Consider the following 18,125-nt stretch of genomic DNA (forward strand, 5'->3'; position numbering starts at 1 on the left):
GCGATTCATACAAACACTCATCGCACATTTGTATTTGTGATTTAGCCTCCAAATGCCCGTTTAGTGCATGAAGGGTGAATTTCCCTACAGGGATGAATAAAGTATCTATCTATCTATCTATCTATCTATCTATCTATCTATCTATCTATCTATCTATCTATCTATCTATCTATCTATCTATCTATCTATCTATCTATCTATCTATCTATCTATCTATCTATCTATCTATCTATCTATCTATCTATCTATCTATCTATCTATCTATCTATATATCTATCTATCTATCTATCTATCTATCTATCTATCTATCTATCTATCTATCTATCTATCTATCTATCTATCTATCTATCTATCTATCTCTCTCTATCTTTACTGACCTCTACAGAGTTAATCAATGTTCAGAGCTGATCTTAGTGGAAACTAAACTGAATTTTACTTTATTTTATGCTGCATAATAAATGACAATGTCAAGCTAACATTGGTAATCCCTATGAAAATAGTCAACAGTTTTTGCCTATTTGAGGTACTATTTTTCTCAATTAACTATATTTCAACTTGTTTTTATGTATCATTTGTCTATTTTTTAAAAAAAACAATCTTACTAGCAGTAAAATATAAAAGAATATATATAATTTTCAGAATATAAGTTTGCTCATTTTAAATATTGTTTCACTTATTATACTGAAAAGAAAAACAGCACAGATTAAATATGCCAAATTTAAAGGACATTGTGTATCTAGCACCTCCGTGTGTAAAAAAAGCCAAGTCAAGTAATGTTTGTAATTTGTATGGTCCGGGCACCAGGGTGTGCCCCAAGGAAAGCTCCGGAGCCCACGGACCTCTTTCGAATATAGCTCACCTGAGTGATTGTGATTTTCTAGCAAAACATTTTTTTAGTGGTTGACTGAGTCTATTTAACACTACCTTAAATAATTAAGCTGGTAATAACATAGTAATAACATAGTGCTATTATGACAAGTTGTTATTTTTTAAATGGTGACCCGTTTAGCCAATAAGTAACAAAAAAGTAGTTCTCAGCTTAGAGTCTGAAATGCATTGTTCAAATCGGTTTGGCTTTTTTGACCTACAACATACATGTGCAAGCTTTTCATTTGGCGTCAAAATGGCATGCATTATGAGCGTGGGGTTTGTAGAAGGCCGGTGAAGATTTTAGGTCTGGATGGGGCCAGCTCAATCTGTTATGCGGCGGTGGACCTGTTCTAAAAATAGCTCACTCTTGCTGGGTCATTGTGATTTTATATTAAAATATTCTTTGTGGTTGACTGAGTCTCACTAACCCTACTTCAAATAATTAGGCTTTTAATAACGTAGCATAGTGATGATCTGGTGAGATATGATTTAGAAATGGGTGCCCTTTGTGCAAATTAGTAACAAAAAAGTAGCTCTCAGCTTGAAAAAGGCTCAAAGACTGATAAACATTTTTCAATTCCTAACCTTTTGGCTATTTTGACCCACAATACACCTGTGAAAGCTTTTCATTGGTGTCAAAATGGCTTCGTGCAGTCTGTATGTGGCCTTTTGTCAAAGGCTGGTGATGATTTGAGGTTTGAGTGTTACTCCCTGCTGGCCAATTGTGTCACAAGCGACATCTGTCAAATTGTGTCGCAGCATTCATCGAGGGATCATTTTTTTATTTTTCTCTTTGAGGGAAATGGAATTGAGATAGAATGAAGCTTGTTCATTCGATGTCAGATTTTCATAAATTCTGACGAAAACATGATGAAACGTTCTTCAACTGTGCCACGTGACATTTGCTGTATTTTTATTAGCATTAACTAATGTTTGAAGGGAGAAAACGGGGGCTATGAAGACAGGAAGTGATATGTTTATTGGGTTAGTTTGACTGAGGGGGCACTAGTGCTGGTGCGACTGCCTCCGCATCCTCGAAACTTTCTGTTTCCAATTCATTGTGAACTAATCATTCTTCATTATCCCACACGGGACCCCCGCAGTTGCCATCATCACGTCGTTTCACATTTTCGCTCTTGCCATCATTTTTGTCATCATTGCTAATGTATTTCTTGCTCATGGTAACTGCCACCTGGCACCAACATAATAAAGTATGAGGAGCAATCAATGGTAAAATAATAGCACCGTAAAAATATAAGATAAAAAACTGTCAAATAAAATAGAATAAAAGCATTTAAATTTTTTAATAAAATAGAAAAAAAAAACACAAATATTAAATTTATCAGCCTACAGAACCAGAATATATTTCAGGGGAGAAATTTTTGTATTTAATGTTTTCTTCACTTTTTTTTTGCACTGTTGGGGTGGCAACAAATTTATATTGTGGCCACCATAAAGAAAGCACTTTTACTTAAATAAAGGACTTTTTTGTCCACATTTGAATTTTCTTTACACATTATGCATGCTCCAGCAATGCCCAACAAAAAGAGCTCTGACTTTTTAACCACAATTGGGCCTTTAAGGTTGTATCTTCCCTACCTTCTGTCAGGGATGGCAGGACTGGAATTGAACAGAAGCCACAGAAATTCTTAAGGGCAGAGGTGGAATGGTTAGTAAGTAAGAACAACATTTGCAACGCCCCTTTAACTTCTTCTGAAAGAGGAGCCTGCATGGCTTTGACAAACTTTTCAACTTAGCTGCACTGGGTTATATTGAATTGACCTTGTGTGTTGATGCTAGTGATAAAACCTTAATGAAGACTAGAAGCTGTGACGGAACTCACCCCTCGGGTCAAACTATGTACACGAGAGTAATTAGCCCTGCCAAGTGGTCCACTTGCTGGCCTGCGGGCATTTCGGGCCACCTTGACAAGATGAACGCTATTTTTGACTCTCTGTAAGCATTCGTGATGTTTTGACTAACGTGTCACCTTGTAAGCATGATTAAACCCCAAAAGGCAAGATAGGCGACAGCTGGACAATCGTTCTCATTTTTTGTTGAGTTGTCGATATCAATAGAAAAAATAGAATTTAATTGTCTTTACTGTATGATATCAATGTATCCTTTGTGTTCTGAGCAGACAGCAGAAAATGCCATTAGAGGGGCAGGTTGTGTGTTGGGTGGGTGACTGATAGGCTGGTGTATGCTGTGAAACAAACAGCAGGGCGGGCACACAAGTCAATGTATTTCCCCAAAACAAACTGGGTAGCATGGCGACAGATAGCTTTTAGGAGCTTGTTACATTGAAAATAAATTCATCAATTGAATCTGACTCTGGGAAAAGTCAGAAGAGCTCAAAGAAATAGTAATCACCAAAGGGCGCTCCGTGGATTGTTTATAGGTCGGGGAAGATACTAGGGCGGCAGCGGGAGAGAAGGCGACAGCGAGGCTAAAAGTCCGGCCTACTGCTATGGCTAAGCTAACAACTTTCTTATGCCACCCCAGCAGATCCTTTACCCAAGAAACGGAGGACCTGGAGCTATAACTCATGGGAAACTGCTACATTTGAAAGGGTTATAGTCTAATCATCGTGAAGACCTGGCTGAAGTCAAGGTTAACCAAAACTGGCGTGCAGCTTGCCAGCTGCTCTCTGAATTGCTTTCTTACATTGGCTCCCCATTGTATTACTAGCTACCCCCCAAACCACCACCACAACCCCCTGGACCCCCCTCCCCCTGACCATTTTTTACTTTTCAATTCTTCAATCGATAGAAGTACCACCCACCTATGAAAAGATAGAACTTATATACAATTTACCACGTGCTACTGCAGCATGTTCATCAGTGCAAGAAATGTATTCAAGTATTTACAGTATTCAAACCCACCATTCTTGCTAACTTATTAACACTACTTTTACAACTATTTATTACTCTTATTATAACATTTCACTTATTAAATTGCATAAATAAAAAGTGTTCCTTCTAATCGATAATGCAGTTTTGGTGTTAGACACTACAGTATTAGACATTTTTTGCTAGAGTCACAGCATTCGTTATTGCTTTGTGCCTTGCGAACTTTTTTTGTATGGCGTGAAGATCGCAAATGCTAGTTTGATGGAGGTTTGTTTACCTCCCAGTGTAAATGCACCTTCTTCGTCTTATACTTGTTAACCTTTTTGACATGCCATGTATTGTATTGAATTTGTGATTATTTTTAAGGTGCTGGTACAAAGGACTTGTGTTTCCTCTGCAACGGGCATTTTCTTCTGTTCCACATCAGATTCGTCAAAACCTAAATAGGTCCAAACAAGTGATGTACCGCCCTTCTTTGGTGCAAGCTTCGTTTCCTTCTCATTTGTTGACTCTGTTAAGTCCACCATTACACTCAAAGTGTGGTGCTTGCAAACTTTGAATCGCGTTTATTGGCTTGTGCTATTATTAAAACTTGCCTCTGATTGGTCGGCGCTTTTAAAACTCGAACAGTAACAATTGTGGTTGGCCAAAACTTCATCACTCACTGCAAAACCTTGAAAAAACCGCAGTGCTTTGCGGTTTCACAACCGCACTAGGTTCAAACTTCTGACTTCGACTTCGGACTGCCGCCCTCCTACCGCCTTCTTCTTCCTCCAGGGGGCGGTACTGCCCACTTTGGGAACCACTGTTTTAGGGTGTATTAAGGTAGTTAGGTCTCGCTTGCTGGGGACATGTTTGACTTCTTAATCAGTGTTGGGCGTGTTACTGAAAAACATTAATTAGTTACATTTACTAGTTACTTAATTTGAAATGTTATTCCACAAGCCCCCCCAACCTCCCTGACCCCAGATTGCTGACATCCTAAAAGTAGTGTGTTACTCTGACATTAGATACAAATTACCCTATATCCTCGCTTAGAAGACGACTCCCTAAAACTGTTTAAACATTTCTACATAATAAGAGAAATTGAATACACCAACCAAGATTGCAAAGGCTCACGATACACTTTAGAAACACTGCTGTAGAAGGACCATACCATGGCGACATTTCCCGCCTGATATCCACCCAGATCCATTTCCCTGTTGTATTGTGTACTATGGCACATTGTCTTACTTCAACCACATGCCATAAGTTGCCCTGATGTGATCTCGGTGTAGTCTACATTCCGTTTGGTCCTCCTTGTCAGGTGGTTGCCCCTTGTAGTGTTTGGTCGAGCGCTTTGTTGATTGAAGGCAAGCGAAGCGAGAAGAGACACATTAAGTCGGCTCGAGCGCAGCATCTTTCACAAGCAGACACAAAAGAGCGGAAACTTTAGCCTGCGGCTTGATAATCTTGGCTTGTTGAAGGGAGGCGTTTGGAGGGCGAGAAGACAACAGTAGGGGAAACGCAGAAGATGTGAAGTGAGCAGCTGTGCCACAAAAAAATACTCCTCGGTTTCAAAAAGAGCAACGGAATGAATGAAGACGGCTGCAGAGCTACAAAAGAGAAGAATGAAGTTATGCCGCATGCTCAAATATTTATTTTTCTTCCGACTTTTTTGTAGCACTGCCGGGATATCCTCCCTTGACATCTGTTTTGTGCTCCCCTACGGTAAATAAACTTGGATGAGTTTTTGGCTCCCCAACTTGCCAAACAAAAAGTACTATTTAAAAACATATTCATCAATGCTGCGCAAGGAAAAATACGAGTTGTATAAACAAATATACTTACAAAGTTTTGCTTTTTTTTTTTGTTTTTTTTTTTTCCCGTTAAATGGACATTGCGTCACTTTCATGGATTTATAAATGCCTTTATCATATTCTAATACAAATTTCTGGAAATCTATGTGATGTTACAATAGTTTCCCTGTGAATGAGATGCGATACATTTTTAATACACATTTAGTCGAAATTTTCATACTTCTAATTACAGCCCGCGGGCCACATGCAGCCTGGCCTGGCTCTTTAATTGAGCCCGCCAAACAAAACTGGTAAAAATATCATGACAATATAGATAAGCGGTCTCCTTCATATCAAGAGATACTTTTTGTTGCTTATTAGCGCAAATAGCCTCCAGTTGATATGGATTTCGAAGATAAAAACTAATCATGTTATTGGTATGTTGTTACGATCTCATTACTTTGTTATTACCAGATAAATTATTGGAAGCTGGTTTAAATAGACTCAGTCAACCAATAAAAAATGTTCTAGAAATTCACAATGAGCGTCGGTGAGCTGTTTTGAGAAAAGGTCTGCGGGAACCTCAGCTGTCCTTAGGGGTCACCACATTTGAAACCCCTGATATAAATAATGATGTAAATAACGTTTAAAAAAGTTTGGGGTTGGGGAGGCAGCATTGTGCCCATTGTTCCTTTGTGTGTCTACTACAAAAAAATACTACTAAAGAAATATAACATTATTACTACAAACCTAATATATTAATTTTCTTTGATTATGTAAAGAAAAGAAAAAATACTAAAGAAGTGCTAAAAAAATACTACTTTAAAAATACAACTAGAGCAATACTTCTCAAATACTACTGCGACAATACTGTAAAACACAACTACAGATATACTACAAAAATACTACAGAAATACTACAAAAATACTACTGCGAAAATACTGTAAAATACAACTACAGAAATGCTACAATAAACTACATAAATACTGCAAAAATACTACTGCAAAAATACTGTGAAATACAACGACAGAAATACTACAAAATTACTACAGAAATACTACAAAAATACTACAAATCTAAATATAGAATTAAGTGTTTAAAACAGAAACCAACTATTTTATTTTGCTTTATTCTGAGGCTTTCAAAACCACTTTGATAAATCTAAGGACTTTAATCAACAAATATGGACAGAATATATAAGATGTGGATGTCTGCATGTATATGAGAGAAATTGGATACATCTCCAGGCCCGGGACACTGGCCACATTTTTTTACCCAATGCTGCCAGCAACTAAAAGATTTTGCCCACCCCTCTGCTATGCTATAGTCTGAGTAATCTAGTAAATATTATTTATTGCATGCATAGGTGTCCTTAGCAGCACAGGATCTTCGCAGGGGACCGTTCTCTCTCCGTTCCTATTCACTCTATATACATCGGACTTTAAGTACAACTCTGAGTCCTGCCATGTGCAAAAGTTTGCCGACCACACTGCGATCGTGGGATGTATCAGAAACGGGCAGGAGGAGGAGTACAGGAAATTGATTCAGGACTTTGTCCGATGGAGCGACGCAAACCACTTGCACCTAAACACCACCAAGACCAGAGAGATGGTGGTGGACTTCAGGAGAACCAGAACTCACCCGGTTCCTGTAACCATCAAGGGAGAATGTGTAGAATTTGTCCAGACCTACAAATACCTGGGTGTGCAGCTGGACAACAAACTAGACTGGACTGCCAACACAGAAGCTCTATGTAGGAAAGGGCAAAGCCGACTTTACTTCCTCAGAAGGCTGGCCTCCTTCAACATCTGCAAAAAGCTCCTGAAAATATTCTATGAGACAATAGTGGCAAGCGCCCTCTTCTATGCGGCAGCGTGTTGGGGAGGCAGCGTCAAGAAGAAGGATGCCTCTCGTCTCAATAAACTGGCTAGGAAAGCGAGCTCTGTTGTGGGCAAAGAGCTGGACAGCCTAACAACAGTAGCTGAGAGACGAGCACTGAAAAAGCTGAGGTAAATCGTGGACAATGCATCGCATCCACTACACAGCATTATCTCCAGACAGAAGAGCAGTTTCAGCGACAGACTGCTGTCACTGTCTTGTACTACGGACAGACTGAAGAGATCTTTTCTTCCTCATGCCATGAGGCTCTTTAACTCCACCCGGCAGAGTAAAGGCCCACATTAAACCACACCACCTACATTGGATATTACCGAATCTTACTGCAATATGTATTCTGTGTAGCACTATTTAGTTACTTTATATAACACGCTACAGTGGGCATTTGCACGTCACACTGGGTATTTGTATATTGTATTCTTTTGGCTTTATTATTGTACTGTTCTCAGCTCAGGGATGCTGCTGGAAATGTGAATTTCCCTTCAAGGATTAATAAAGTATCTATCTATCTATCTATCCAGATTTGGTCCCATCATGGATAAAATTATTTCAGGTGTGCCCCTTATTTTCAGTAGAGTCGACTAAGTGGTTTACAGTAATGGAACACATTGAAATTCATGCAATCTACATTAGGTTCTTTTCACTTGTTCCACATTTGATTCATATATATAAAAGTCTAATATTTGGTCCAGAAATGGTTGCGATGTCTGATTCCACCTATACCAAGGCCTGCCAATGAAAGGAAGTTTAAGATATGGTACAGGGGTCGGAAACTTTTTTGACTTAAAAGGCCATAAAAACAAGTCAAGTCATGTTTATTTGTATAGCCCTTAATCACAAGAAGTCTCAAAGGGCTGCACAGACCACAGATTATTGCAAACCACATACTATTATGAGACCATCCCCTGATCTAAAACGTACATGAGGGCAAGGAAAAACTCAAAAACCTCAACATGAGGAAAATGAAGAAACCTTGAGAAGGGACCGCACATGAGGTAATCCCCCTTCCAGGATGACCAGGCTGCAATGGATGTTGCAATAACAAATAATACACAGATATTGTCAACATGAACTATAGGTCATTCAGAAGCCTAGATTAAAACCGTTCCAATGAGGTTGCAGATCGAATCTCAGGGGGAAGAGCATTCCACAGCACCAAGGCCCAAATAAAGAACGCTCACGAAGCTGTGGTTCTATTCTTGGCTCTTGGGATCACTTGTAGACCAGCATTTTTAGAGCGAAGGCTCCGGAGCGGGGGAACATAGGGGGAAGATATTTTGATGTATTTATTTTTTTTCAAAGAGCCACACCATACATTATAAGACAAAATGGAACAAAACTGCAAAACCCGCTCTCCAGACAAAAAAATAATTATTCTGCACATTTTATTTAACTTGTGAGATGTCAAGTGATGTGATAAAATCTATAAATAATAATAATACCAGAGCCTGTGTCCCATATCAATATAAATATGCCACTTAAAAATTGCCTCGCTCCTGCAGTTACTTAAATTTTGTTAAGGAGCCTTTTGTCATTATTGTCCTAAATAATAATTTTCAAAAAAGGTGAAAGCAAAGTTCTGTTGTAAAAATATCACAAAATACTGCAAACAGGGATACCTACGTATTTACCTTCAGTGCAGGCACTAGGCGAGGAGGAGAAGGAGTTTACGCGCCATGTGTACAGCTCTGCCCAATCCTAACCCCTCACCCAATCAAATTGCTCTAGGTGCTCTTCTAGACCTTTTAGGGTTTTTAAATAATGTTGTGTGGCTTTTCATCATAAATTGTCTCAAGAATGAGCAATCTTGGAATAATAAGATTCCATATAAAGCATCATTTAGCAATTTACAGCCTAAACGGGGTCTGTTGGTGTGACATAGTGACGATAAACTGTAGTCAAAATTGTATCATGTATTTACTGCACCAAACGCTTGGAATAGTTAGCATTGTCCCTACTTCGCACATGTGACAATTGGCACTGCATGTAAGACTGCATAAAATAGTTTTAGCTTACCTCCGAAGCTATGTGTACTCGTGAAAATAGCCATACATTTGATATATATTGCTTTTTGCTCCACCAATCACATGAGTAATAAGTTGTAGCTTCATTTTTTTGCTTAGTATATTAAACTAGCTACAGTAGGAAAACAGGAGAGGACTGTACAAAAATTGCCACAAGATGAGAAAATCCCAAGCTCAACATCAACAAATTACTCATCAGAAACAATAAAATATTTGCACCAAAAACCAGATATACAATACAATAACATACATAAACATGTGGCCAAACGAAGTAAGCTAAAGCCGAAGCTTTTAAATGCCTACCCCTATTTTCTTCCCTGCAGGGAAAACATGTTCCGATCAAAGCCATAACACGGCACCATTTCAAACAAAAAAATTACATTTTAAACAATTCCACCACAATAATGATAATAATAATGATGTAAACTGGGCATAGTAGTCAAAATAATGAACAGTGAGAAAAAAAAGTCAAAATAACAAAACAACTCTCGCATCCTATGCAATCTCTATTCCTGGTGGCCAATATTAAAAAACAGAAACTTATCAGTAGAATTCCATCATTCTGTTGTATTCTGTAAAAGTTGGAAAAGCAGACATAACCCAACAAAACAAAAGCTCTTGATCTTTATCTTCCCTGTACTTCACCCAGATGTTTACATAAAACACCCCAGTGACGAGTTGAACTTGCTCAATGAAAATCTTGTGAGAGCTAACATCTACTGCGGTGTAATAGTTTTACCCACAAATCCATATGGATCGATCATCACACATAAACAGGAAGTCGTGTCAGTGCAAAAATTGACTTGGGAATTCAATAAATTTGACTGATTGTGCGTCAGACAACACAATCCTTAATGGAAGCTAATGTTGAGTGGTGAGTCTGCATTAGGAACGCTATGGACAGCGGTCAACCACATTACGGCAAACTTTACAAAGTTTTTCATATTGGATATGGTGCCATTGTCTTCATCCTAACTTGCTTCCTATTTATTTGTAGTCAGGTTTTTGAATGATCTAACGGTATGAAGTGTTTGTGTGCAGGTACTATGCCATCTGCTGCCAACCTCTGGTGTACCGAAACAAAATGACCCCCACCCGTGTGGCACTGATGATCGGGGGTTGCTGGGTGATACCCGCCTTCATCTCCTTCTTGCCCATCATGCAAGGATGGAACGCCATCGGCATCGACCACGTGGTTAGTATCCACGCTGCAAAACGTTGCCATTTGCTTTTACTAAAGAAAAATTTTTATAATTTAGCTTGAATATATATATATTTTATGTAGAAGATTCTGGACGTTTTAGAGGGAACATTGATTAATAGGATATGAACCTTCAGAAAAATATTTGGGTGAATAATAAATGTCATCAATGAGTTGTTGCAGAATGTTTCTTAATAGCTCCTGTAGCAAGATAACATATTGGTCATGTCTGACTAAAGAGTTTATTGGAATTATGGTAAACAATACCTTTAGACCTGAAAGTATTTTCACGTACATACTATCAGTACTATTATTTAAAAACATATAAAAACTTTTTGGACTGATACAATCATATTTATTTATCTTTGTTACAATGGATGCCCATATATCCAAATGCTGTACTGTAGCATGTTTTGTGTATAGCAGGGGGTCTCCAACGTGGTGCCCACAGTGACGGTAAACTGTAGTCAAAATTGTGTTTTGTATTTACTGGACCAAACCCTTGGAATAGTTAGCATTGTCCCTACTTTACACATGTGACAATTGGCGCTCTATGTAAAACGACATAACATTATTATGCAAGTTCTAGCAACGATCTGTGGTCTGTGCAGCGCTTTGAGACTTCTTGTGATAGAGGGCTATAGACATAAACATGACATGACTTGACTTTGTTTTGTATAGAAAAAAAAGTGAAATAATCATCTTTCCAAGTAAACTGGCCTTGTTCTGCTATTTTATCTATTTTTTAATCAATTTTCAACAAAAAGAAAGGTCAATTGATATTGAAAAATAAAAAATAATGTTAAATACAAGCACATTTATCCGCAGAGACTGAAAAAAAGAATGTTAAAGTAATGCTTTCTTGTAGTGGTTATTTAAACATGTATTTGTTTTAAAATATATATTATTTTTTGTAGAAAAAAAACACTAGCTCTCATTTCTTATCATTTTGCTAATTTCAAACAGACACTGTGCAATATTTAGCACATGCTGGTGGTAAAAACAATATTGATTAAATAATAAGCATAAATACATTAACAATAATAGAAACCTACATTTACTTTTTGATACTTTTAGTTTGAGAAATTTGTATTTATTTTACATAACATAAGCCTCACGAGAAGGGGTGACGTGGAAGCCTGCCACCTTCCTGCTAAGGGTACCCCCAAAAATCAAAAACTTGACAAAAGCCTGGCAAAAATAATGAGAAGAAAAATTGTGCTATTTAGTCACTTTTAGTCTCCTTCGTTTGTATTCTTCCCTGTGCTTTGTAGCACCTGCTTCTGGTTGCACTCCACAATACAATGACATCTGGTGGTCAAATGTCCCAGAGTGTCCCTTTAGGTGATATTTAAAATGAGAAAGACACGACTTGAAATAATTGAAACCAAACTTTTTGCAGTAAGCCTGTAGGCAGGGTTGTTAATTATTTGATCAAACTGGTCCTTTTTTCACATGTAAAAATATGGATGCGGGTTTGTGTTTTTTGTAAAGGGAAAAAAAGGGGGGGCAAACAAATTTGGATACATACGGATATGGAACTTACTGACTTCGCAAAAGACCAATTACCAAAACTACATGACAAGTCATTGCCCGCTGGCAAAAATACAGTGCTTGAGATTTAAAAAAGTAATTTAGAAAAGCCTTTTATTGAGGTGTAAATTGTATTCAATAGCATTTGTTGGTTTTAGTAAAGAAAAGGCAGACATCATTTGTCCTCGCTTAGTGACCCCAGCTTACGGTCCAATGCCGCACCACACAAAAACAGGCAAAAGGAGTTTTATGTAGTCTGGAGCATCAGCACTCTTTTAGGGTCCAATTATAAGTCCAGAATCCTGACAATGATTCGGATACAGAGGAATTCCACAGCGATGTGGGCTTGCTAGTTTATGTTGATCTCAAAAGATTTTTTTTATCATTTTATCGTTGTGATTCTTAAAACACGGTTGTTTTTTTGCTGCAATTTTCTGTCTACAAATGTCTTTTTAGCTGATTTGAGACTTTTTTTTACTCATTCTGTATTGTGTCATCCTTAAAGGGCCATTGTGTATTATTTATTTCCTATTAGTGTTAAAAAAACAACCTTGATTCAAATTTATACTTATATTTATTTAATAAACAAACAAAAACAAATCAACTAAACTGAATAACAACTGAACAAAATAAGATAAAAAAAACAAAAAGTAAATAAATATGACAAATAAAAAGGATATAAATAAACAACTCAAGAGTACATAAAATAATAAAATACAGCAAATCAAAATACATACAAAACTAAATACGTGACTCCAAAAAAAATCTAAATAATATTCAAATAATAATGTGTGTACAACCAGTCCCTCTCCTATAACCTTCTCAACATGAATGGAAATTTAAGGATTGTGTGTATTATTTAGCGCTTTCTAGTGGTAAAAAAAAAGAATTCATTAAAATAATTGATATATTAGGAAAAAATACATGAACTATTTTATAAGTGTATTTTTGTTAATCTTGGTAGGTTAATCTTAATTCTGAACAAGATGAGGCTCACCTAGGGTGAGCTGACATTGTTGTCTGTCATCTTCCTTTTGAAAGACTGGGCAAAAAATTAGAAGGTAGTAGTGCGGTTTAAGTCAGTTCGAGTCTCTGTAGTATGTATTCTTACTCGTGCTTTTTAGCACTCGTTTTTTTTTAGTTGGACTACAATTCACCGACATGTTGTTATCTTATCAAATAATAAACACTGTCTCTTTTGCAGCAAATATTTGTCTTCCACAAATGTCTATTTAGCTGATTTTAGAATTTTACTTGCTTTGGATGTCATTATTCTTAACCAAAATCAGTTAAAAATTCTAATGGGTTTTCGTCAAGTTTTTAGTCTAGAAACACTCGAAATAATGGTAGAGGACATCAATGAATTTTAAACTTGCAAGAACAGGAGAAGACCCAAACCTCATTAAAGGATATTTCTAAAAGTCCTTCCCTGAGCCACTTATTTTTATTGAATCTCCTAGGTAGATCTGCCCTAAAGGGTGTGGTAATCAAAAAACAGCAACATGATGGGCCAATAGTGACAATGATGTAAACCGCACCTAGTAAAAACAACGAACAACACTGAGATATAATACTCAAAATAATGAACGTGCATCCTATGCAAGCTTCTTTGCATGTGTCCAATATTAAAAACACAGTAAATTTATCACTGTCCAAGCCTTGTTTCAAGCACTGACCCAAACTTAGATCTAAAACCCAAGCATGGCTCAAAACCTTAAAGTCAAACCTTAACCCTCATTTGTGTTCTCCCTGTATTTTGAGATTGTGACGCTGGCCTAAAACCTGACTTTGCAGCCACATGAGTTTCTTTACAATATCATAAAACCCCAACCATGTCTTATAAACACTCATCCTGTTTTCTAATTGTCATTCGAAACCGCGGTTTATTTTTTAAAATGTAAAAAAAAACACTTTCTTTCTTTAAAAATCCTTACAAATGCTTGAAACTTTACCGAGTGTATGAGTGAGCAAACCAAAATATTGAAAGAGCCATATTGGACCCAAATAATTAACCAATTTGTATGGAGCCGCAAAGTTTAAAAGCCTTATATGAGCCTTATAATGAATGCAGCACATGCAGTATGTATCTATTGAAGGTCGACTGATTATCGGTTTTGACATTTATCGGTTGGACCGAATATCGGCATCGTTATTTGGGAATTTGAAGGAGACTGGTGTCGGGCTTTTCACTTATTCGACAAACTCATCCTATGCATTCTCCTTTGCAGGTGTCCAATTGTAAAAACAGAATAAACTTCTTAGTCTTGAAGTACTTGCAAGACATTTGAAGACATTCTTGTCTGCATACTTTAGAAAGTGAGCCACTTGCTGCATCACCCAGTTTGAATTCACCATTTATGTGCGCAGATCGACGAGCGCCGGCACACGGAGGGCAGTAACTCCACGTCGTGTGTGTTCCTGGTGAACAAGCCCTACGCGGTGACGTGCTCCTTGGTGGCCTTCTACATCCCGCTGGTGCTGATGGTTTTGGCCTACCAGCGCATCTACGTGACAGCTCGGGCGCACGCCATCCAGATCGGCATCCTGCAGCGAGCGGGCGGGTGCGCCCCCTCGTCTTCTTCGGACTCGGCCGACCAGCAGCGGCAGCAGCACATGCGGGTGGAGACTAAAGCGGCCAAAACGCTGTGCGTCATCATGGGCTGCTTCTGCCTGTGCTGGGCGCCATTTTTCGTCACCAACGTGGTGGACCCTTTCATCGGCTACACGGCGCCCGACCAACTGTGGGCTGCCTGCTTGTGGCTGGGTTATATCAACTCCATGCTCAACCCCATCCTTTACGCCTTCCTCAACAAGTCCTTCCGCCGTGCCTTCCTCAGTATTTTGTGCTGCGGTCGCAAGCGCTATCGCCGCTCCTCCGTGCTGGTCGGCCCGCGGACGACATGCGCTGCCACGCGCATCAACGGCTCCACGCACGTTCTCAAGTAAGTGACTCTGTTCCTCTGTTTTTTCCATTCCGTAACCATTGCTCAATCTCCACTTTTTTCCTTTGAAAAATATGTCTCCAAAGCAGAGGTAAGATCTTAGGTCCGAGCCCGAGTTGGGACCAAAATTCGGGTCAAGCCTAAAATGTCAATCGTTAGTTCAGGTTTAGACCAGGCCAGTCTTCTCTTTTTCTGACATTTTTTTTTAAAAGAGATCCATTCATCATTTGCTTGGTTTCTTTTTTGTGTGGAATATTCGCCGTGCGCAGCATGCTGCCCCATCGGTGCGTCTGCCCGTCGGCAAACTGCCGGACACATGGAAGTCGGGGGCTGAATCAGCAAAAATCACACTTCCTTTCTTACATCCCTCAGGTTCAGCCTCTCAAATCAATTTTTCGGGCCCTGGCTAGTTTTATTACCCTTGGCCCAAGTTGGGTTGGGTTGGATTTTTTAGGCCGGGCCTTACCTCTACTTTAAAACCACTCATAATTTAACTCATTCATTGCTGTAACTTATAAATGCATTTTCATAAGCACAGTCCCTGAGTGCAAAATGGAAAAATTTTGTTTTTTGTTTGTCTGTTCAATTTTGGACTCATGGGGGATGCCCACACACTCTCAATTGCTGAATAGAGGAAGCAACACAAGGATATATGATGGGTTATATGATGGTTTTGGCCTGCCAGCACATCTATCTAGCTATCTCTCTCTTTCTCTCTCTTTCGCTCTCTCTCTCTCTCTCTCTCTCTCTCTCTCTCTCTCTCTCTCTATATATATATATATATATATATATATATATATATATATATATATATATATATATATATATATATATATATATATATATATATATATATATATATATATATATATATATATATATATATATATATATATATATATATATATATATTTACATTCTAAATGCTTTGCCGCTGCGGATCAGAAAGAATCAAACCTATGGGAATAATTTCAGTCACCACTTGATGGCAGGAAGGGCCACACATCAAGGTGCCGCCACTCCTTGTGTTGCTTCCTCTATTCAGCAATTGAGAGTGTGTGGGCATCCCCCATGTGTCCAAAATTGTCTGATTACATAACTGGAAACATTGGGTGCTTAAAAGTTCTTGCAAAGTTCATGCATCGTTCATGCATAACGTCAGTGTTCTTGCAATGAAACGGTATGTTGAAAGCAGTCTCCTTGTGTTTATGGTAAGCCTTGTTTAGATATTGAACACATAACAAATGAGAAATAAAACGCCCCAAAGTAAACGTTTTGCTTAAAATGCATCCATTCCACAAAATGTGTTTATTCTCAGTAGTTTTCTTGCAAATCGTTTTCAAGAAACTTAACGATCTTCTACAGTTGTTTAACAAGCAACGGTAAAAGCTAAAAACCTTGATGCCTGAAGCTTTGTTTTGTCCTATGCCTATATAGCTCTAGAACTACCTTTTCTGTTGGCCCTCAAAAGTGAGTTAAAATGGCACCCACCTCTTTATTGAAGAGATACATCTGGCGTTGAATGAGTTGATGTACTATCATATTGAAAAACCAAAGGGACTGTGTTATTGTTCAATGTATGTATTTTTGAGCAATATACAGCACTAGATAATACACACTGTCCTTTTAAAAAAATGTATTTTTTTCTAATTTAAAGCTTTTATTCTATTAAAGTTGTCCCAAATCCCACCTCAAACAAACTCAAAAATGACAGTAAAAGGAGCAGTTGAATATCATGTGAAGAAAGAATAAACGGTATACTTAACAGGGATTGTGGTGCAATGATCTACAAATACAACAGCAATATCGATTGTGGTTGGTTCCCAAAGTCATCCCATCGTTGATTAGCCACATTTAGTCAGTTTACCTTGCCCAACATTTTTTCACATTTTTTCAGTGTTTTTGAAATGTTTATGGCCGAGTTTTCAAAATTGTGCGAATGCAGGTCATGGAGTCCAGTCTTTGATACTTTGAACGACAATGTCTCCAAGAAGACACAATCTTGGTGATTTTGGGAGAGTTAATTTCAAACATTTTTCAATGCGTTCAACATTGTTTTTCCCTAGTTTTGGTACATCTCCTCAGACATGTATCTGGGTACCTGTCTAATTGCTACGTTTCCAACATACATCATGTTTGTTGAGTGAATAACATGAGCAGCATTTGAAAAGAATCTGCAATGTAAGGTGTGTCTCTTTAGTTTGGGGGTTTGTTGGGGATGAGGGGTAATAGTTGGGGGTTTGGTTGGGCGGAACTGCTCCAGACAATATGTTTTTAAATTTATATACACTGTATGTCTAAGCTTGCAATTTTTTTATGTCGAATTTGGGCTTGGGATTCCTTTTTTTTAAATCAAAATTGTGTGTGCGTGCGTGCGTGCGTGCGTGTGTGCGTGTGTGTGTGTGTGTGTGTGTGTGTGTGTGTGTGTGTGTGTGTGTGTGTGTGTGTGTGTGTGTGTGTGTGTGTGTGCGTGCGTGCGTGTGTGCGTGCGTGTGCTTTTATCAAACATTTCATTTTGTTCTTGACAAAAATTAATTTTGAGAATTCTCTCCAAATTATTTTCCCAGCTGTTAAAAGGTTGTTCAAACTGATGTGACGCGGCGCCATAAGCATGAGCCATTAACGCAACGAAATGTTTTACTAATTAGCAAACATGAAGGAATTCACAAGTTTGCAGCCCTTTAAGACACTTTGTGATTAAGGGCTATACAAATAAAGATGACATAAATTGACTTGACTTGACAAGTACATGTTATATTTCTTTTTTGTCCAAAAATAAAAAATAAAAAACATTGGTCTTAAATAGCTTAGAATAAAAGCAAAGGGATGTATTATGTCTCTTTGAAAGCATTTATGTTTATCATATCTATTGAAAACTTCAAAATGCAATATCGCTAGCTCAGAAGTTGTTGTTTTTTCATTAAATTTGATAAATATCTTGACAAATAAAATGAGTAAAAGAAATATTGAAGTAAAATGTAGCCAGCTATCTGTAGGTTTGGGGACAATATTGTATTTACCCTTCAATA

The 18,125-nt window shown here is 37.9% G+C and overlaps 1 protein-coding gene across 3 annotated transcripts in view; it reads left to right on the forward strand.

Annotated features, from left to right (window-relative positions):
• Positions 1-18,125, forward strand: part of htr4 (5-hydroxytryptamine receptor 4) — a 141,729-nt gene that overhangs the window by 99,886 nt on the left and 23,718 nt on the right. For 2 of the 3 annotated variants that reach the window (XR_015851402.1, XM_088344534.1), the window contains exons 5-6: positions 10,462-10,615; positions 14,522-15,096. Coding sequence is in view for 2 of the 3 variants with exons in the window: in XM_088344534.1 (XP_088200660.1) it covers positions 10,462-10,615; positions 14,522-15,096 (729 nt within the window). In the remaining variant the exon portion in view is untranslated. Of the gene's footprint in view, positions 1-10,461; positions 10,616-14,521; positions 15,101-18,125 lie in introns of those variants that run through there. The other variant, XM_088344535.1, reaches the window with a different exon arrangement.

Source organism: Urocampus carinirostris, chromosome 9 (assembly GCF_059441175.1).
Source record: "Urocampus carinirostris isolate Australia breed hairy pipefish chromosome 9, RoL_Ucar_1.0, whole genome shotgun sequence".
NCBI lineage: Eukaryota > Metazoa > Chordata > Actinopteri > Syngnathiformes > Syngnathidae > Urocampus > Urocampus carinirostris.